The sequence below is a fragment of the Papio anubis genome, chromosome 7, assembly GCF_008728515.1.
Source record: "Papio anubis isolate 15944 chromosome 7, Panubis1.0, whole genome shotgun sequence".
Lineage (NCBI taxonomy): Eukaryota > Metazoa > Chordata > Mammalia > Primates > Cercopithecidae > Papio > Papio anubis.
Window position 1 is genome coordinate 10,015,370 of NC_044982.1, and position 23,320 is coordinate 10,038,689.

A 23,320-nucleotide genomic window follows, 5' to 3' on the forward strand; every position below is an offset into this window, starting at 1 on the left:
AATTAAGGGGTACTAATACTTTCCTGTAAAACCAATTCCTTTATTATTCTCCTTACATGTAACTGTGTCTCCTGTGTATCAAGTTTTAAAAGTATCTATATACATGTTTATTAGTGTAAATGTTCCAAGGTACTTCCTCTACATTAGTTAAAATAAAAACAAAGAAAAATTATCTGTCAAACAGAAATCACAATTTATGGGGGAAGTTGTAATAAAATAAGAGTATTTAATGGTCATGCTACTTTAACGTTTACTGACAACACAGTGCTTCCTTACTGGCTCGTTACTGCTTTCTCATGCAAAAGATACAGAAACAAAACACAGAGACATCATGGAGGTCATCATTCTTGCTTTTAATTGGGGAATAGCATAAAGCAATCCTGCTTAGATTATTACAAAACACAATCCAACACAAGATCAAATGGTCAGAAAAGTTTCAAGCATTAAAAAAAAAAAAAAAATGTAAGTGGGACTTTGGCACATTTTCAGCCCAGGGCAAATAAAAGTGCAAGCCTGTGGTTTGCCTGTTTTTTTTAAATAAGATGATAACTTACATTTTTCATCAAAACTAACACAATTAATGAAGCTTTTAACCTGTACTAAGGCATTAAACCATTAATTAAAATTATTAACACCCACTTAGATTCATGAAAGCTAGTTGTAGAAATATTTGAAGGGGTTTTATTAACAATTGGGGGAAAATGGCAGGCCAATAATGTGCTGTAACTATTGAAAACATTTAATTGAATATATATTGACATTTTATTAGCTTTGTCTTTGTTTTAAAGATTCTTAGTGATTAACGAGTTTCCAGAATTAGATGAAAATACTGTGTCTTAGTAGAGAATTATTAACTACAGATTTTCAGGATGCATCCACTTGCCACTATACAGATGTACTGTTTTTGTCATGACTGAGGTATGCCTACGGAACTGATGTTGCTACAAACGTAGCAGGAGCTCAGTTAGATGGAGCAGAAAAATCAAAGGGGCTTCACATTCATTACCACAACCAAAAAAAAACTAAGGAGTTCACTAAAAACAGTATGTCCTTGTGACAGGAAAGAAAATTCTACAGATGTTTAAAGGAAAATCCAAAACATTAATCCAGCAAGAAGAAAGCTCATATGTGCTACCATTAAACCATTATTTAAGAGAGCAACATGTCCGACATGCCTTAAAATACATACTTGTACTTTTGAAAGAAGTTTGGAGCTTCAAAAAGTTTGGACCACTCTGCCTTACTCAGCAAAATTTCATCTGTGATAGCAAGACCTAAATTAAAAACATATTAAAATGTTTGCATACTTCAGTCTATAATCTAGAATTTTACATAATCTTAATCATACTACATGCACTCACTATAATCCTAAAACCAGAATTTTAACATATATAGTTTTAGCTTATGATTTTAGAGCATATTCTTATATACATACATACTTTTTTTAAAAAGCTGGAAGATATTCTCAGAACCAGGTTTCTGGTAAAGTACGATTATTCTAAAATGCCATGCTCATAGAATGACCTTTCTTAAACACTCCAGTTACCCGAGAAGGAAAAATTTCCAATATACTTTGTTTCTTGCCTTTCTAAAAATAAGTTTTCCTGTTGTTTCTAAAGGGATAGAGGCATCTTCCCTTGATGGGCCTCTTTAGACTAAAGATGAAACTAAAGCATAAAATACTCAGGAATTTTAAATGTGTAAATTTAAAGCTAGTAGTCAAACAGCTGATTCTATTTCATTGTTTTCAGTCAAACCACTGTTTTCAGTCAAACCAATCTTGTTTCACTTCTCTCAAAGACTATTTGGTAGTAGCTATACCTTCAAATTAACAGCACAAGTAGGTTCAAAAGTTAAAAGGTTCCTCCAAAAAATAATGGAATCTAATTGGGTGGTTTGGCCCCATTGCTGCTCAAAGTTCTTTCCCAGGAGTACGCAGCCTGCTAAACATCTCTCATTTCAACCAGTGTAGACAAACTGTCATCATTTATAATTTTACAAGGCAATAGTATGGAACTAAACCAGCCTACTGGTTTTAACTGTTGGTTAATCTTCCAACTTGTTATAAAACATAAATTGCCTAAAAGGAATTTTTTGCAGTTCTCAAATATATACTGTAATAAATGAACACCAAAATCCACTTCAGTGAATCCTTCAATTTAAGTTGCACAGTTGACTACCGGGTCTACAATGGTATGTAAATCCTTCGTGTATAAATCAGAGCATAAGGATAAACACTTACCTTGTTTAAACTCCTCAACCATGACCATCCGTGTTGAAACGGACACATTGTACGTGGAGTTCTGTTGTGGGTATGCTGGTGTAATTATAGGCATAAGATGGTACCTATCACTGGGGTTTACCTACATACAACAACAGCCAATCAGTTTCTTCAAGTACATATGCAACAGATACTTGGGCTTTTTACCCCTTGTTAAACTGAACCAATGATTATATTTTTTATTTCATTCATAGCTGGAGTTGAGAAAGAAAAACCATGTAGAGACATTGTTTTTATAGGAATTTTTTATAGAATCAGAGATTTCATCTAAACTAATGATCTGTTTCAATTTGGATTTTGGCAACCTTACTAGAAAGTGTGCCTGGCTGAACAACAACAAAAAAGTTCTGCTTGGGAATCTATTGATGTTTAGTTTTTCTTTATTCAACAACAGAAATAGGGATGCACATACAATTACCTTTAGAGACATGTCATGCTACAATATGTTTTGTAAAGCTAATTTTCAACAAGATAGAAACGTAAGTTCTTACTATACCCTTAAACTATTAAGGAGTTCAAGCTTATTAACACACAGTGAAACTACATTATCCATGTTGAAATGTTAGGAGATAATGAAATGCTATACTGTTCATTTTAAATCTGTATATCAGCTAAGTGGCACACTTCCACAAAGGAAGTTGTGAATTCACATCCTCTAAAAGTAAATGCCTTGAGGTTTGGAAAACCTGAAAATGCATAGCTTGATGTAATTCAACAGAATTTAAAATTTTTGATATTGCAGTAAGATAAATTTAGAAAAATAGGATTTCATAAACTTAGGAAATCTTATTCAAACCTAAATTTCTTTTATCAGTTTATAAAGTGCATGTTGTTAACATTTACAATGAGTAAGTGGTAAATGCTGTAACTTCCCAAGAAACAGAATGGAAGGTCTTCTTTAGCCCAACCATGTTTTTATAATCTCTAAAATAACCTAAACCAATTTTTTTTTTTACAATTACATCATGGTAATTGAAGTGAGACTGCTTAGAAGTTATATGCCACATGTAAACATTAAGTAACAGCTTTCCTATAACAACCCAACTTTAGCAAAATACTTAGATAAAATAAAAAAATACAGGGATTTTTAGTATCCTTTTATTTTTTTAAAAGCACAAATGCCCACACAACTTTGACTTACAAGGTAGTTCTATATAGAATAAATTAAAATGTTAGTAAAATCTGTATTAAAAACTATGTACAATTAAATGTGGTTTACAGGGTACATAATTATGCTTCTCACATCAATTATAGTTGAGGACAATTATAGTTGAGGTTATCTAAAAGAAAGTGTAATACGGACATGACCACTCATAAGTAAAAGGCTGGAAGTCTCCCTGGAGTTTATGCAGATGATTTTTACTTGTTATTGCACAGTGTGAATTGGTAGGGGAAAAAATAATACACTAACCCTTGGGTCCCATACAGGCAAATTAAGATTGCATTCTTCAGGCTGTTTCAATAGCACTGGATTTGGCCATTCCCTGTTTAAAAAGATTGTAGCACTTGATAAGACTATTGGATATTACCATCTAAACGTATTTTGTTAAACATACAGCATTTGTGAATGTGATCCTTCTTCATTCTGCCTTCTTGGTACATACAACGTTTTATTCCTTTCTGACGACATTAGACTACTCAAAAATCTTTTTCTCCTAACTATGAAATGAACTGAAATCATCTGGTAGCCTTCTCAGACTGAAACAAAATATATTCTCTGCCACTCAAAGAACTTTAAAGGACTATTTAAATAAAGAAGTACCATCCTAAGATAATGATGTGTCCACTTCAACCTTGAACAGAATAAATCTCCACTGAAAGACAAAATTCCTGCCTTTATACTAGTTCCATCCAAAGTCAACTGATAATTTTAAAAGTTACTTCTGATCACAGGCAAAAGGGTATGAATAATTATGAAAATTAATAAGGATTCATGACTTAAAAGTCGTAAAGACAAGTATAGTAGTAAAACTTGGGTGGCATAAACACACGTTCATATGTGTTCCATATACTAGCTACTTTGGTCCCATATGAAAGAGGTAAAAACTGGAGAACACCTGCCATTCTTAACATCAAGGTTAGCTTCTTAAAAACATTAGTTGCTTATATATGTGTAGCATTAAGAGAAATTCTGACATTCTTTAATCTTATCACGCCTGGTTATTAGTGCTACTAAATCCCCAAACAGCCAGAATGTGTACTGAAAAGTGTGGCATGGTTCTAAATTTTTTTTTATTTTTCCTCCAGTTGAACACAGTTCTAAATGGTCTCAAATAACTCTAATTTTTATAAAATTACTAGAAAAGAACATCTCTTTTGCAGAGGGAGGAGCAGGAGTTCGTAAGAACAGGAATGGACGATTTATCTTAATTTGATTAAAAACCAAGAACCCTCACCTATTGGGCCAAGGCAATTAATATAAAATGGCAGTAATCTTTTATCCTATTTTTTCTTAAATCATAGTTGACAAATGTGGAAATGAAATGAAGAAACTTTAAAAAAAGAAAAAAAAAACCTCTCCTGGGTTAATGACTAATCTCAAATTCCTTTTTTGTCCTGAAGCACTTAATGTTAATTTATTCTTTAAAAGCCTCTTATGAAAATTTGTATCTTTAATATTAGGCCAAAATAAATGCTGAAAGCAAAAAGAAAAAAAACAATCACAAGAAACTAATGGCCTATACTGACAGAGGATTCAAAGAGTGCAAGAGGTGGTGTGTACAACTTTTATCCAAAAGTATAGTAACCGATTTCCCAACCTATCAATAAATTGGATCTTAGCTGCTAAAATTCAGAGTTTATTCAGGGGTAAGTTTATGCAAGGAAGCACAAATAGAATCTGCCTTACTATCCTGGCCAAACTAGGGAAAAGAAATAGAGTTTCAGTTTGCCATTTTAAATACAATGTGATCTCCAAGGCTGCCTACATGACTACATCATGAACTAAAATTTGAATCTGAAACCAGCTGCAGAAATGTTATAGAAATAAGACTAAACTTCAGTGTCTACAATCAATTTTATTTTAATATAATCTAAACACATACCATTTAGAAAATACCAAGAAAAATTTATGTACAAGAGTTGATGCTATTGCATTTGGATAAAGCTGGCAAGTTCTTGCTACTAGCATAGCCCAGGAAACACCACCGAGGAAACCTAATATATTGGAATAGATGTTGTGGCCTGTTGATAAGGGAAAAGCAAAAAGATAAGTTAGTGTTGAACAAAAGCTTGAACATTTCTAATAAGCCAGCCAACAAATTCTCAACTCACGTTTGGCCCATAGTTTGATAGCTCTCAGAGTTAACCTGAAGTTGTCAATGTTTGGTACTAGATGTAAAATTTCATCGGTTACCCTGCAACCTAATTAATAGGGGTAAAAAAAACAAAACAACAACAACAAAAAAAACAGAACATTAAATCATCAAAAGTTTAATGGTAATGCTTCCAAATTTTCTGAGATTGAAGTTAAAAGTAAACATAAATTTTCATTTCGTAGAACCAGTAAAGCTAATTCAATTAAGAGGGGAAAAAAAAACTAAAGCATTTATCTCCTATCATAAGCACTGACCAAAGAAACCAAAGTAAACTGTAACCTGCCTAATTTTGAATTTTAGACTCACAATTAAAACTTTCCACATATACTGAGGAAGACTTAATCCACTCAAGTTTCCAAGAATTGCTCTTCAAGAGCACAGTAACAAGCTATGCTAATATAAAATTGTACCAAAGTAGTCCTTCTGATCTTAGCAATGCTGAAAGCATTACTAAAGAATAACAGGATCAAAATTAATTAGGGTTAGGCCATGAAACCTAAATCACTAGCAACAGAGTACAAAAGCCAGATGGTCTTTTCAAGTGTCCTGAATACCATTAATGACAGAAGAAATACAGTATAAAATACTGTAAGAGTGAAATAAACTACTACATACTCTTTCTGTAGTTTATTAGGCAAAGTACATTTTATTTAACTCACTACTGTGTTAACAATATAGCTATAAAAAGCTTCAATACAAAACTTGTGTAAAAATAACTAATATCTGACAAAAACTGAAGTACACAAAAGGAAGTAGGCTTTCTCATACCGTTAAGACTTCTTATACATCTTATATCTAAATTTTTAAGCAGACTGTCATCTCGTAGATCCAAATCTTCTGGAATTGTCTGCAGTGCTAATCTTGCAAACAAAATATCAATCTGAAACACAAACAAAACAACAATCCATATCTGTCAAACTACTTTTAAGGCATTTCTATTAAGGAAAAAAAAAAAAAAAAAATCACAGCACTCTGGGAGGCTGAGGCAGGTGGAACACTTGAGCAAGACCAGCCTGGGCAACATGGTGAAACCCCACCTCTATAAAAAAAATACAAAAAAAATTAGCCAGGCGTGGTGGCACGCACCTGTGGTCCCAGCTATGTGGGAGGCTGAGGCAGAAAAATCATTTGAGCCTGGGAGGCGGAGGTTGCAGTGAGTCAAAACTGTGCCACTACACTCCAGCCTGTGTGACAGGAGTAAAACTCTGACTCAAAACAGCAAAACAAAAACTTAATTATCCTTAAAGCCAGGATCTTTTCATTATCTGGGAACATGACAATGTCCCTCCAAAAGTCCAAACTATATTATTTCGTATCATGGGTATTTTAACCAGATAATTTTAAAACATGGCAATATAGGCTGGGGATGGTGGCTACCGCCTGTAGTCCCAGCACTTTGGGAGGCCAAGGCAGGAAGACTGCTTGAGGCTACAAGTTCGAAATCAACCTGGACAACATAGTGAGGCCCCATCTCTACAAAAAAATTTAAAAATTAGCCAGGCATGGTGACAAGTGTCTGTAGTCCCACCTACTTGGGGGGCTGAGGTAGGAGGATCCCTTGAGCCCAGGCTGAGGCTACAGTGAGCTGTGATTGCAACACTGCCTCTAGCCTGTGTAAAGGGAGACCCTGTCTCAGGGGAGGAAAAAAAAGGCAATATTTTTAAAACAGAAATGGAAATGTACAAATACCCAGTTGTCACTTTAATCACAATTATTAAGGTTGTTAAATCCATCTACTGGGTATACTAAGTCTACTAAATACATACACTGAATTAAAGTTAGCTGTTTAGTTCTTCATCTATATGAATTATAAACTGATTACATACTAAAAAGTACCCAAATTTAGGCAAATAGCCTTATAGTTAGCCAAAAATACTTCTCAGTAAGGGGAGATCTCATTACACGAGAACTTAAAAGTACTCAAATATAAGGCAAGCATCCTTATATTTAGCCAAAAGTAACTCTCAATAAAGAGAGTTTCTTTGTATCTGAGAACTTCTATGTCTATAATACTACAGTATGTTTTTCCAATTGAGTTTTAAGTAAAACAAAAACACTGGGGAAAGTACAGTCTAAAACAACCAGAGTTAAGGCTAATTTTGAAGACATAGAATTCAGCTGACAAAATTGTTTCTTTTCTAAAGGAAAGGTAACAGTGCAAAGAAACAGCACAGATTTGGTAGTTATCCCTGAGGGTATGATATCATGGTTCCAAAAATGCGGATGCTGCTGTAAACAAGCCTTTTATAAGATCACTTTTTTTTTTTTTGGAGACAGAGTCTTGCTCTGTCACCCAGGCTGAAGCGCAGTGGCAGGACCTTGGCTCATTACAACCTCCTCTTCCCGGGTTCAAGTGATTCTCCTGCCTCAGTCTCCTGAGTAGCTGGGACTACAGGTGCACGCCACCATGCCCGGCTACTTTTTTCTATTTTTAGTAGAGATAGGGCTTCACCGTGTTGGCCAGGACGGTCTCGATCTCCTGACCTCGTGATCCACCCGCCTCAACCTCCCAAAGTGCTGGGATTACAGGCATAAGCCATTGTGCCCGGCTATTAGATCATTTTTTAAAAAGCATTATTTTAGGAGCACATTTTAAAATATCATTTAAACACACCTGCAGAAAAAAAAATTGTACTGTTACACAAATAAGTACCTGTGGTCTAGGATAAACTGTCCAATGAAAAAGAACAGATTTCAAAGTCTAGTATCTTCCGCAATTTGGACAGAAATAAAGATTATAGCCTCATAAAACTAGATAACTGAAAAAACAACTCAGTAATAATACTGACACATTTTTTAAAGGATGGAATTACTTCAAAAAATACTGAAATGTGAAAATGATTACTAAATTTCCTAAAATATTATGTTCCTAAAATACTATTTTTTAATACAGCATGTATAATAGAAAACTAACACATTAAATGCTTTAAGTAGCCATCTAACTTTCCATCTCGATCCTGTAACGTTTACAAAGTTAGGTCAGGTCTCCTTCCAAAAAAATGTCCTCTTTGTCAGTAATATTCTTTTAAGGAAAATGAGGCATCACCTTATACTTTATATTACAGATTATTTTTACATTTACTTAAAACACTGACAGTAAATCAAAACTACATGAACTTCATAATCTCTTACCAAATGTAACATTTTATGTCTACTTATTAAGGTCAGTCACTTGACTTTTCATAAAATACAGAGTTGAGCATCTTACGCAGCAACCTTAGATGCAGCCATTTTTTTTTTTGCAAAATAGCACAACAGTGATTTATCTTTTTATTTTTTAAAGAGATGAAGTCTTGCTATGTTGCCCAGGCTAGATTTAAGGGCTCAAGAGATTCTCCTGCAGCAGCTTCCTGATAGGTGCACATCACTGTGCCCAGCTTCAATAAATTATTTCTCTTACAGTTTCCAAACTGTTACAATCTTCACTTTATTATCTGTGACTTTCCAGTACCATTCGGTACAGCAAAAGTAATGAATTACTAAAGCTGCTTCACTGTCAACTTTATTCTCATCACTTTAATTACACACACGGAAACAGCAAGAAGAAATGAACATCTCAAGAATTTGAGTCCATAAATCCTCCCCTATTGGAAAACATTTCAGCACTGACACTTTCCTCCCAATTTTTAAATGAAGTCAAAGCAAAGTGTTACTTGCAAAAATACATTATGCTACTGCCTTAATGAGACTAAAAGCACACAAAACTGGCATATGGAAAAGCTACCAAAAAAACTTTTTTGTAATAGCATTTCAATCTTAAGGTTTCATTACTTCTGTTTTAGCTCCAAACTTCACTTGGCATTTTTAAAAAGACTTAAAATGGTATATTCTACAAACAACAGGCAGTCACTTCCATTTAAAAGCCTTAATCGTTAATATCAACCAACTACTAATTGTAAACTTTAAAATAAACCAAGTTTTTAACCTATATCAATCAAAATTAGTGACAGCACATAGCAAGAACTGTCAATTTGAACTATACCTTACCTCTATCCCATCAAAACAGAGTTTAATAACTGGTACGAATGCCTCTTCAACAGCCTATAAGAAAAGTAAACAAGTTTAGGGTCTCTGAAACTACATTTTAGGCCTCTACTAGTTTTAGTACGTTAGCAAAACACCTGACACAAAAATAGCTAGCTTTAAGGCTGAGCTCTTGAATTGGACAAATCAGATCAGAAATCAAGGTTCAAACATTTGATTTCACCCACTCATCAGATGTATGACTGCAGCCAGATTATTTCATATTTATTTTGTTTGCCTCAATTTCCTAATCTGTTAATGAGTTTATAATTTTACACTTGCTGTAAAGAATAAAACACAAACACATATGCCAAGTGCTTAGAAGGGTTTGGTAAACTGCAAGAACTCAATAAATGATGGCTGTATCATAAAATTCACTCAACTGACTAAATGAAAGTTCATAACTCCTCCCATTACACCCCGAACATTTACGCACTCTTAAATCTTTTACTTCTTCCTGTAATTTCAACTTATCATAGAATGAGGTGAAAAAGTCACTTCGATCAACATGTCTTGGTGCAACACACAACGCATCAATATCAGCACCTAAAAAAAATTAAGCCCATCAACCACTAATTAATATTACAAGAAAATTATTTTGCATCCTATCATGGTAGTATTTGATGTTGAGAATCTGTTTAACATATTGGTGAGCTTCTAGAAACTTACTAAAAATTACCAGTCAATGGAGGACAAACATGATTTTAATTGATGGGGTGTATTTTGATCCTGCAGCATCCTCTATTTATAGTGGCCCAGATAAACTGGGAGCCCAAAGAAAGACGGCTCAGCAAGTACTTTCATGGAGAGGGAATTATTCAAACATACACCCAACATCTTGATGTCATTAGTCATAGCCATGTTCATTGGTTAAACAAAACCATAGTTTTCCTCTATGTACTATGTGTTTAGTGCTTATACGCTCTCTACCAGGCCCCTAAATGGGACCTACAAAATAAACTTCAAGCAGAAGAATCCAAAGAGGTAGACAATGGTAAAATATTTGTCATTAATTCAGTGCTTGATAAGAGGCCAGCACTGAGTACATAGGCAGAATTTTAAAAAGGAGAATTAAAATCAACTAATTGGGGTCACAAAAGGGAGAGATTAATGTGGAATCAGGTCAACAGTCATTTTCCTAAAAGCCAAGATGTTGAGGTATGACTCTGAAAGCTATTTATTATAATAGAATATTCAAGAACAGGAGGAAGGTTGTATAGCACACAGGATATATCAAAAGTAATGTACTAATGGGACAGAGTGATGGGAGATGGAGAAAGGGAAGGATACTAGAAAACAGACAACACTAACCTGGCAGATACAGTTCATGGTTAAAGAATACAGCCTCGGCTGGGCGTGGTGGCTCATGCCTGTAACCCCAGCACTTTGGGAGGCCAAGGCAAGTGGATGGCTTGAGCCCAGGAGTTTGAGACCAGCCTGGGCAACATGGCAAAATCCTGTCTCTACCAAAATAAAATAAAAAAATTAGCCAGGCATGGTGGCGTGTGCCTGTAGTCCCAGCTACTCAGGTGGCTGAGGTCTGAAAATCACCTGAGCCCAGGAGGTGGAGGGTGCAGTAAGCCAAGACTGTGCCACTGCATCCAGCCTGTGCAACAGAGCAAGACCCAAAGACAGTAGAGCCTCAGGATGTGTGAGTTGTCACTACCCTGCCAGTAGAAGGCTGAGAAGAACTGTTCAAGCTTTACTGCCTCTTCTAGTCTCAGGCTTCTGTTTGTTATGTGAGAATAACAATACTGGAAGAACTAAATAAGATAATGAAGATCCCAGTGCTCAGTGAAAGAAAAGAAGCTCAATAAATGTTCTTTGCCGTGGTAACATTTTTATTGTGTATTTATCTGCATAGAGGAAATAACTACAAGTATAAACTATTAACTGATTATCAATGGCTATGAACACACATTTTTGGGGTTTTTGCCTAGCTATATTTTATAATTTGTCTATAAAGGTATTAGCGGGGGCATCCACGAGGTTTTCTTAAAAGCTGGGATTCATTTTTGTTCTATTTCCAGAATGATATTCTGCTGGTGAGGGAAAATGATATACATGTAGATAGCAGCACTGTCCAAAAGAGCTCTCCAACAGAAAAACTACTCTATATCTGTACTTTCCAATGCAGTAACCACTAGACATATGTGGCTACTGAACATATAAAATGCGGCTACCTCTACTGAAACTCTGAATTTTTAATTTTTTTTTTATTTTTGTTTCTTGAGACGGGGTCTTGTTCTGTCACCCAGGCTGAAGTGTAGCAGTGCAATCACAGCTCACTGCAGCTTTGACCTCCCTGGGCTCAAGCAATCCACCTGCCTCGGCCTCCCAAAGTTCTAGGATTATAGATATGAGTCTCCACACTAAGCTAATTTTATTTAATCTTAATACTACTTTTGGATAGTGGCGATATAGAAGTCAGCATTATTTTACATCTTTCTTACTGAAAATTTAGACTCCTCAAAGCACTCTCTCTTCCACGCAAGCCTAAGCTATATGATACACAAGTAACTGAGATGGGTATGTCATCATGTTTAAGAACTAAAGGGTCCCTTTCTAGGAAAAATGAAATAAAACTTACCTTTTGTATGCACTCCTAATCTGTAAGATCCAAATGTAAAAATTTTTCCTCCAACATTTTCAATTACAGATTGTGGAAGATTCTGTTGAAACAAAAAATGGTTATTTTGCCAGTGGAGCACAAGGGCAACTATTCAAATGACACTACACTTGGGTGGGGGAGTGGATCCCAAGAAAGATTACAGTGTAAATTTATATAAAGGGTATTCAAAATCTATAAAAGCTCTTTAAAAATACCAGCCCCTCAGATCAATCATATTTGAAATTCAAACAATTTTCAACTTTTAAAGAAGTTAATTCTTTATTGTTAGATTTTTGCCGTATTTCTAGAAACTGCTATAAAGAAGACTGTGATTGAGAAGATCACGTAATCCCACAGGAGCACATTAGAATCAGGGACTTTATTCATGACAAAGATGCTGTACATAAAATGAATCATCAATTTAGAGTATAATAAAAACACATTCTGATCACTTTAAAGAAAAAGATTATATTCAATGATTTTTACCAAATATCCCAAAGCACATTAGAGTATTTTTTTTATCATATCAAAAGTGACTTGAAAGCCAATACCAGCCACGCGCAGTGGCTCACGCCTATAACCCCAACACTTTGGGAGGCTGAGACGGGCCAACTGCTTGAGCCCAGATTGAGACCAGCTTGGGCAACATGTGAAACCCCGTCTCTACAAAAAATGTGTTAAAAATTAGCTGGGCATGGTGGCGTATGCATATAGTCCCAGCTAATCAGGTGGCTGAAGTGGGAGGATTGCTTGAGTCTTACAGGTCGAGGCTGCAGTGAGCCATGATCACACCACTACACTCTAGCCTGGGCGACAGAGTGAGCCCCTGTCTCAAAAAAAGAGAAGAGGAAGGCAAAGAAGGGAAGGGGAAGGGGACAGCACAGCAGAGAAGAGAAAGCCAATATTGGTAAATAATTGCTTAGTTTTTTAGATTTCCAAAAGGCTTTGGTGAAGTAATTTAGAAACAGCTAAATTTACTTTTCTTACTCAGAAAGAGTAGAGTCATCAGGAAGAGGGAGAAAGCATTCAAAAACTGCCTTCCTAGCCCTGGCACTAGTGTAAAATCCCAGGTTTTACAGTTTAGTATTCAATGGCCCTGCTCATAAGAATGACAAGGTCTGTACAAACAAAAACAATTTTAGTAAGTGTTTAGTCAATATTTCCTCTTACCTAACTCCTTGGTATAATAAAGTATCTATTCAGTACCAAAACATGTAAAAGACCACCTCCCCACCCCCTCAAAAAAAAAAAAAAAAGAACATAAAATGAAGTGCTATTTCATACTCCAAAAAACCCTAAAGACAAGTTCTAAAGAGTGAGATCCCACCTCAGCCACCTGATTAGCTGGGACTATATGCATACGCCACCATGCCCAGCTAATTTTTAAAACATCTTTTGTAGAGACGGGGTTTCACATGTTGCCCAAGCTGGTCTCAATCTGGGCTCAAGCAGTTGGCCCGTCTCAGCCTCCCAAAGTGTTGGGATTATAGGCGTGAGCCACCGCGCATGGCTGGTATTGGCTTTCAAGTCACTTTTGATATGATTAAAAAAATACTCTAATATGCTTTGTGATATTTGGTAAAAATCATTGAATATAATCTTTTTCTTTAAAGCGATCAGAATGTTTTTTAAGAGCATATTTAATCATCACTATAGAAAATAGACAAGTTATGTATGTAATGCTGTCTTTTTTTTTTTTTTTCTGAGACAGAGTCTCACTCTGTCCCCCAGGCTGGAGTGCAATGGCACAGTCTCAGCTCACTGTAACCTCTGCCTCCTGGATTCAAGTGATTATCCTGCCTCAGCCTCCTGAGTAGCTGGGATTACAGGTGCACACCACCACACCCGGCTAATTTTTGTATCTTCAGTAGAGACAGGGTTTCACCATGTTGGTCAGGCTGGTCTTGAACTCCTGACCTCGTGATAAGCCCGCCTCGGCCTTCCAAAATGTTGGATTACAGGCGTGAACCACTGGTGCCCAGCTGTAATGTTGTATTTCTTAAAAGTAAGCAAAGCCTTTGTCTTCCTTTGTTTAGATATTTTAAAACCTCAATGGCAACGCTGACCTGGTTATTTAAAATTAGCCAGCAAGATGTGTGCAGAAGTAGCCTACAAAGGAGATGAAGTAGAAACTATCTTAAAACACTGGTCCACAGACTTCTCTATTAAGACATAACAACCTTTTGAAGAATACTCTCCAATGGTACTTTCTGCAAGGATGTAAACATTCTGTCACTGCTACTCATCACTGTTGAGCACCTGAAATGTAACTAGTGTAGTCAAGAATCTGAATGTTTAATTTTGATTAATTTTAATTTCCATTTAAATACGTGGCTGGTGACTAGTATATTATAAACTACACTTATAGATATTAGTATGTTTATCCCTATTATCATCATTGTAACCCAGAAATTTAAGATTTCTTAATTCAGGTCATGGAAAAACATTTTCACTTGCAAAATCTTTTTTTCATTTTAAAGTTCAGAGTATTAGATGTCAAACATACCCCCCAAAAAATCTTATTTTCTATTAGAAACTAAAATCAGTAAGAAAGACGTGGTACATAAAGTCCACAATTTAGAATACTACATTTGCTGAAGTTTAATTTCTATTTTGAAATATACATATACATTGCTTTAAGCAAACAGTACTATAAATTTGACTAAAACCAAAAGACTACAACTTTTCTTCTAAGATGACACCCTCTTCTCCCTGCTCTATGAAATTTTTCCTTTACCCTTGGTTCTCTTTTCAACCTTTCAGTTATATTATAAACATGGATTTTGCACTACCCTGGAAAAATTACCACTATTTATGTTATTTTTTTAAATGGGTCAAACTCCATATACAACTCTACAAAAACATTTTCTCTACCAGAAGAATCCTAGCCATGTACTTATGAGTTGTATGTACAAGTATTCATAATGAAGAGTTAGAAATTCAAAGGGGCCGGGGCAGTAGCTGACCTCTGTAGTCCTGGCACTTTGGGAGGCCAAGGCAGGCAGATATCTTAAGCCCAGGAGTTTGACACTAACCTAGGCAACATGGTGAAAAGCCATCTCTACAAAAAATACAAAAAATTAGCCAGGCTTGGCGACCCCCGCCTATAGTCCCAGCTACTCGGGAGGCTGGGGTGGGAGGATCGCCTGAGCCCGGGAGGCAGAGGATACAGTGAGCTAAGATCATGCCACTGCACTCCAGTCTGGGCAACAGAGGGAGACCCCGTCTCAAAAAAAAAAAAAAAAAAAGAGGCTGGGAACACACCTGTAATCCCAGCACTTTGGAAGGCCCAGGTGGGCAGATCATCTGAGGCCAAAAGTTTGAGACCAGCTGGTCAACATGGCAAAAGCCCATCCTTACTAAAATACAAAATTAGCTGGGTATGGTGGCACACACCTGTAATCCCAGCTACTTGAAGGACTGAGGCAGGAGAATCAGTTGAATGCGGGAGGCAGAGGTTGCAGCTAGCCAAGATCGTGCCACTGCACTTCAGCCTGGGCGACTGAGTGAGACTGTCTCAAAAAAAAAAAAAAAAAAAGAAAGAAAGAAAGAGGTTAGGTGCAGTGGCTCACGGCTGTAATCCCAAGCACTTTGGGAGGCCAAGGAAGGCGGATCACTTGAAGTCAGGAGCTCAAGACCAGCGTGGCCAACATGGAGAAACTCCATCTCTACTAAAAATAAAAACAATAGCTGGGCATGGTAGCACCCGCCTGTAATTCCAGCTACTCAGAAGGCTGAGGCATGAGAATCCCTTGAACCTAGGAGGTGGAGGTTGCAGTGGCACCACTGCACTCTAGCCTGGGTGACAGAGTGAGACTCTGTTTCAATAAAGAAAGAAAAAAGGACAAAGAATGTTATTATAGAAAACTAAATAGGCCAGGCAGTGGCTCATGCCTGGAATGCTAGCACTTTGGGAGGCCAAGGTGAGAGGACTGCTTGAGGCCAGGAGTTTGAGATCAGTCTGGGCAACAAAGCAAGACCCTACATATACCATTAGCCAGGTGCGAAGGGACATGCCTATAGTCCCAGCTACTTGGGAGGCTAAGGCCAGGAGGATTGCTTGAACTCAGGAATTTGAGGTTACAGTGCACTATGATGGTGTCACTTGCACTCCAGCTTGAACGACAGAGCAAGACCCTGTCTCTTAAAAACAAAAACACTAAATAAACAAATATTCAGTTTGAAAAATACCTGAAAATCTTTTTTAAAAACTGTGGCAGAATTTCTTAAAAGGCAACAAGATTCTCAAACGTTTAAAGCACCTTTTTAGAGAAACATCCATCATTTCTGCGAAGAGTGTGAGCAGTTTACAATTACTGAGTTTCAGTTTTCAAATGTTCCAAACAAACAGTACTTATTTTTAAAAATTGCTTAACTCAGTTCAGTTTTTCCTGCTTCCAAATTAACTAGAAAAGTAATGTAAAATCTGTTATCAATAGTCTAAAATTGACTCCACATTAAAGACTCTAAATCTACTCAAATAAGGACAGGTTACATAAGACATTTGCTGTGTTCAGTCGGCTATATACCAATTATTTTATACACAAAAAAGTTGCCTTACCTTGCTTTCACTGATTTCTCGTATCCACTCTTTTACCAGGTTATTTAGTTTTCCCAAAATTAAAATCCTGTTGATAAAACAATTATCAATCAAGTATTCCAGATCATTACTGATTAAGTTTCTCAAAGTTTTAAATAGGCATTCTTCCTAAATTATGATTTTTTAAGTGATCAGAAACACAGTATATTGTAGTTAGCACGTGCTTTTGCGCGCGCGCGCGCGCGCTCTCTCTCTCTCTCTCTATATATATACGGGCACTGTTACACTGAGTAAGGTATTCCTCTTTCTCCAGACAATTCAGTACTATAATAACCAAAAGCATTAAAAAATCAGAATTATTGCTTTTAAAAATAAACAACATCAAAATTAAGGGAAGAGAACTCTATGTAGAAAATAAAGTTTTCAGCCGGGTATGGTGGCTCACACCTGTAATTCCAACACTTTGGGAAGCCAAGGCGGGCAGATCACCGGAGGTCAGGAGTTCAAGACCAGCTTGGCCAACATGGTGAAACCCCATCTCTACTAAAAATACAAAAAATTAGGCAGGCGTGGTGGCGGGTACGGGGGTGGTGGTGGGTGCCTATAATTCCAGCTACTCGAAAGGCTGAGGCAGAAGAATCGCTTGAACCCAGGAGGCGGAGGCTGTGGAGAGCCAAGATCGTACCATTGCACTCCAGCCTGGGCAACAAGAGGAAGACTCTGTCTCAAAAAAACAAAAAAAAGTTTTCTCTCTTAAGTATCGCTCTTCTCTAAAACAGATATATAGATCTGGGCAAATAACCCTGGCCTTCTGAGTGAGTACAGAATGCCTCAAAATCAGTTTATGTTAACATCAATAAAAATTTCCAAGTTAAAAAAATACACAATATCTGTTTACCTGCGCTGCAGTTCCTCTTCCTCTTCGAAAACCCCAAAGGGTTTCAATGTCTCAATTAGTTTCTGTGTAAGTATGCAGTCAGTCTCCTTGGGGGCTGCTAAGCTGATAGGAGAAGTAATGCCATAGTGCTTCTGTGGCGGCTGTGTTTGTTGTGATCCCTGTGTTGTAACTGGACTATAAAAAAAATTGGATAAAATTACTCCCAAAAGAATTCTACAATTTGAAACAAATCAGCATGACCAGAAAAACTAATTTAGTAACACACATTTCTAAACATGATTGGTTCCCTGCAATACCCCCAAAATTTTTATGACAAAAAGTGACCAAAAGCAAGTGACCAAAAAGAGAAAATTCTACCCCAAGGATTTTAACTCTGTCACTACTTAAACACCTAAGTTAGAATCCAGACCAAATACACTGCTAGAGAAAACACTATCCAGAATATAGTAAACTTCTGTAAAATTTCACCTCTTGAAAATAAGCCAAAATCTGTTTCTTAAACATTGATAAACACGCTACAAAAATGTTATTTTACCAATATAAGACATTCCCCAAATGAAACCTGGCATCCGACTCACAATGAACGAAGTTCATAGATAATGAAGCAAATAGCATAACAAAATTTGAAGGGAAAGAACTGTATTCACCCTAGGCTTGTTAATGATCTTTTTAAGAGATTTACACTTCAATAATGATGCTAGTCTAAAAGGTTTCTTTTACACACACACAGCTACATTTTTATCCATCTTAAGATAAGTTCCAAATTTGTAAAAAGGCATAGCATGCTTTAAATGCTTTGGAAATAAATTTGACTCAATCTTTTTTCATAATTTTTTTCATTAAATTAACTTCAAAAAGTCAACACAATATTTTTAAACTAACAGTTGAATAACATACAAAACCAAGTATATGATAAGGAAAGACCCCAAATCTGGATTAGTTATTTCTTCCAAATTCCATTCCTTAAGAAATTAAGTGTTTATAGGCCAGGTGTGGTGGCTCACACCTGTAATCCCAGCACTTCAGGAGGCTGAAGTGGGAGAAAGGCTTGAGCCCAGGAGTTGAGGCCAGCCTGGATAACATGTTGAAACCCCGTCTCTACTAAAAAAAAAAAAAAAAAAAAAAAAATGTATTTTACACACACACACACACACACACACAGCTACTTTTTATTTTTTGAGATGGAGTCTCACTCTGCCACCCAGGCTGGAGTACAGTGGTGCGATCTCAGCTCACTGCAACCTCTGCCTTCCGGGTTCTACTGATTCTCCTGCCTCAGCCTCCCCAGTAGCTGGGATTACAGGTGCATGCCATCACACCTGGCTAATTTTTGTATTTTTGGTAGAGACAGGGTTTCACCATGTTGGCCATGCTGCTCTCAAACTCCTGACCTCAAGTGATCTGCTCCCTTTTGCCTCCCAAAGTGCTGAGATTACAGGCATAGGCCACCAAGCCCAACCACAGCTACTTTTTTACCAAGTTCTAAATACAATTTCTACTTTATAAGTTAAAGTGTGATAATCTACATAAGCAATAAAGTGCTAAATTTAAGAATGCTATACAGGTAAGGCTTATGATGCATTTACTACACAAATCCACTGGGTTCTGGTCTACACTGCGACTGCTAGACTGTTCTGTAATTTGTCTTGTGATATCAACACAGATCTAAGAATGCCAGGAAGCCCATACTGTATGTTACTAATTAGCTGCTGGACTGCATGTCATCTGTTTACTGTTGCCTGGTCTAGTTACATACTGTCTTAATTTTAATTCAGATTTTATAACAGCATTTACTGAATAAATATGAATCAGACATATCTCTTGCAGAAATTAATTCACGTTGGATCGTTTCCTCCTGCCCCTTTAATCTAAGCTGCATAGCTACTCGATACAATGTTAATCCACATCAGCACTAAGCATTTGCTGAAGACTTGCCCAAGCATGGTGTCTCACACTTGTAATCACAGCAAACTTTGGGAGGCCGAGGAGGGCAGATCATTTGTGGCCAGGAGTTCAAGACCAGCCCAGCCAACAAGGCGAAAACCCATTTCCACTAAAAATACAAAAATCAACCAGGTGTGATGACATGCCGTAATCTCAGCTACTCAGGAGGCTGAGACAGGAGAATCGCTCTAACCCAGGAAGTGGAGGTTGCAGTGAGCCAAGATCATGCCACTGCACTCTGGCCTGGGCAACAGAGCAAAACTCCACCTCGGGGGAAAAAAAAAAAACGTATTTGCTGAAGACGAAATAAAAATGTTCTGTTTTCTAATCGTATGCAGCATCTACTGCACTCTGGCCTGGGCAACAGAGCAAAACTCCACCTCAAAAAAAAAAAAAAAAAGTATTTGCTGAAGACGAAATAAAAATGTTCTGCTTTCTAATCATATGCAGCATCTCCTAAGGTTAAAATATACACATGAAGTATAACTGAATTCATAATGTCTTGGTCATTACACACAGGTTTTTTTTCCCCCTAGTTTTATTGAGGTATCATTGACATACGAAAAATACTGAACGTAATTAATGTATATAATCTGGTAAGTTTGGACATATGCGTACACTTGTAGTTCCATTAGCATAATCAAGGTAATAAACACATCCATTACCTCCAAAAGTTTCCCTGTGTGCCCCTCTGGTTTTCTGCCGTAAGAGCACGGAACTTGAGATCACTCTTAAATTTTCAAGTGCACAATACAAACTATGCTTACCACCTATCCTAACGTAATTGTATTATCTTGTGTTATTCATTGTTTCATGAGTTTTTCTTAGTAAACTACAGTCCTTCACAATTATCCTGGGATTATGAATGCTTTCATAAATGATTTTAACATGAGTAAAGCCAGAAAAAAGAAGTGTAAAAACTTCATTTTGTCTAGGCTAGATCTGGTTCAAGCAAGGAAAGCTTGTAAGTCAAGTATAAGCTGAAATCGTATTTTTGTAGCCTCAAGCAATAAATCTCTATTTTTGTTTTGTGCAAGTAATATGTTTCTCTGCATTCTTTTCCATTCTCAAGGAATTAAATTCATTACCAGTTCAGTTTGGATCATTAAAAAAACAGAGTATCCATTGTAAGATTCCTCTATCTTTCCCATTTTTTTCTTATTCAAATCTTCAGACTTTCATTGTCATAATAAACAACGCTTGGAAAGCTCCTGTCTACTTTAACTTTCTCACTAGAACGTTAGAATACAGGCCCTGATTTCTAAACGTGCACAAGATTTGCTCAGCCTAATTTGAAAAAATATTGATTACACTAACATTTTGATAGGGAAATAAATCATATGCAAGCTGGAAATTTTTATTTACTTTATTCCAAATGTAGGCACATCATCCAGCCTCAGTATTACTTTGTGTCAATATAAAACCACATGTGTTCCACCTAATTCAAGAAAGAACATATATGGGCCAGGAACCGTGGCTCATGCTTATAATTCCAATGCTTAGGGAGGCACGGCAGGGGAAAATCACTTGAAGTCAGGAATTGACGAGCCTGGGCAACATAGCGAGACAGTCATCTGTATGAAAAATAAAAATTAGCTGGGCTTAGTGGCACAAGCCCGTAGTCCTAGCTACTCCGGAGGCTGAGGCAGGAGGATGGCTTGAGCCCAGGAGTTTGAGATAGGAGCCCAGGAGGGAGGGAGGGAGGGAAGAAGGAAGAGAGGGAGAGATGGAGGGAAGGAGGGGATGGAAGGGGAAGGAAGGAAAGAAAGTAAAGGAAAAACTATGTAACAAGACCTACCAAATAAAAAAAAACAAATGCATATTCTGAAATTTACAAGATACTTGTGTATCCAATAAAAATGGCTCAGCATGAGCTTAAGGAGCTAGACTAAGAATTCCAGACTCCCAGATATTTCAAAAGTCCAAAATGTCCAAAGTAGAAAAATTAAACATTATAACACTTTAAATGAAAGTGAAGATTTTCCATTTAACATTAGAAATAAAGTAGAATGATAAAACAGTTTAAGAAATCTTTTTGTTGCTGTTCTCCTTCCAACAAAACAAAACTATATACTCCAATATTGGGCAATCTGGAACATAAACCTCCAAAGATTAAGGATTCTTCTGCCTTATATATGCACTGACACTCTCCTGGAACTATACACCAGACAGCTACCAACCCCAAGAATGCAAAGTTCTTCCTCCCATTTTTGAACGCACTAGACATCTATCCATTCTAGAAACATTTTACCAGTCTTTAATTTTCTTCAGATACTATTGTACTTTGAAAAATAAACTTCTATAACTTATGTAACACAAAAACAAAAAACACAAACCAGACATACAGCTGCAGTATTTGTGATTCCTTAAAATGTCTTCCTGGTTTTTAATATCAAGAACACTGTGCTTTGCTTGAGCAACTGGTCCATTTTCATCTCACCAATATAATTAGTATTTACCTTTAGGGTACTGCCTGAATTTTTAGAGTGTGACTGGCAGCCATCTAGCAAGCTCTCTACTCTATAAAAATACAAAAATTACTGTATTTCCTTAAGAACTATTTTTAGTAACCCAATTTTTTGCTCCATTGTGTATCTATCCTTATTCTTCCTTTTCATCCACATCTAATGCAAACATCTTGTCAGTTTTTAATATTATGACTAAAGCATTCTTAAAAGTTTTCATCCTTTCTGGATCAGAGTTACACATAAATACATACCTACATATAGTAGTACATATATGAATTCTGCCCCCTCTCAAAACCACAAAAGACAGCCAAACACTCCTCCCCTACAAACACCTTTTTTTTACTGGTTCAAGGTATTGTATAAAGAATTTTCAGAACTCTTCTCTCCTTAAATATGCAGAGTTTTCTTTATAATATTTAAATTATTTTCATCAAGGCAAAGTTCACATAGAACACATGCCTTTTAATTGTTTTAGCATTCTATATAACAATTCCTTTTCAACTATTCTAGTTCTAACTCTTGGCAATCGTGGTTCCAACTCCTTTCCTTCTACTCCTTTGTCACATGGTTCCACCAGGCATACTACTACTAAGTATGTCTTCCTAAAATACAACTGTATACTAAAAAACTGCAACTTCTGGTAATGGCATTCAAGACAGACTACAAAGTCTGGTCTCAACTCAAAAATAATCTGATAAAAAAGGGAGAAAGCAAGCCTGATCCCACTTCTACTCGTCGTATTACTCTGGTTTCATTTCTGCCACTAGTTATATTATTCTTGGTGAGCTGCATCTCTGTGGATTTACCTTAGAATTATTATATCTCTTCGTTACTTTGGATAACAAACTAGGAATTTTACAAGTACAGCATATAACACTAACAAGAAGTTTCCAAATACAAAAGTTTTTAGACCAAAGCTGAGACACAGGTCTTTCCTTTCCCCATTCAGGGCTGTCAAGATGACTCTAATTAGGATAAATATCTAGGAACTTAGAATAGTGACATTTTTGTTGACTGTTGGCTGTTTATTTTGGCGGGATATTTGTTTCAAAAGGTTAGACATTCAACTTAACTAATACATACAATCTCAACTATCAAGAACCACCTTGGTACAGTAGTTAGAAATCTAATGCAAACAGTGCAAGTTCCTATGATTTGTTAACTGGAGTTTAATGGTCATACATTCAAATAGGCAAAGTATGATCATCTTCGCACATATAAAGATCCCATTTCAAGTC

At 36.5% G+C, this 23,320-nt stretch overlaps 1 protein-coding gene across 13 annotated transcripts in view; it reads right to left on the reverse strand.

Annotated features, from left to right (window-relative positions):
• PAPOLA (poly(A) polymerase alpha) overlaps window positions 1–23,320 on the reverse strand; it is a 63,485-nt gene that overhangs the window by 28,483 nt on the left and 11,682 nt on the right. For all 13 annotated transcript variants that reach the window (XM_031667865.1, XM_031667862.1, XM_017961517.2 and 10 more), the window contains 11 exons: window positions 17,671–17,844; window positions 16,794–16,860; window positions 12,212–12,293; window positions 10,058–10,167; window positions 9,586–9,639; window positions 6,367–6,478; window positions 5,555–5,644; window positions 5,326–5,464; window positions 3,693–3,765; window positions 2,243–2,363; window positions 1,190–1,274 (listed from right to left, as the gene is read on the reverse strand). In XM_031667865.1, coding sequence (XP_031523725.1) covers window positions 1,190–1,274; window positions 2,243–2,363; window positions 3,693–3,765; window positions 5,326–5,464; window positions 5,555–5,644; window positions 6,367–6,478; window positions 9,586–9,639; window positions 10,058–10,167; window positions 12,212–12,293; window positions 16,794–16,860; window positions 17,671–17,844 — 1,107 coding nt within the window. The remainder of the gene's footprint in view (window positions 1–1,189; window positions 1,275–2,242; window positions 2,364–3,692; window positions 3,766–5,325; window positions 5,465–5,554; window positions 5,645–6,366; window positions 6,479–9,585; window positions 9,640–10,057; window positions 10,168–12,211; window positions 12,294–16,793; window positions 16,861–17,670; window positions 17,845–23,320) is intronic.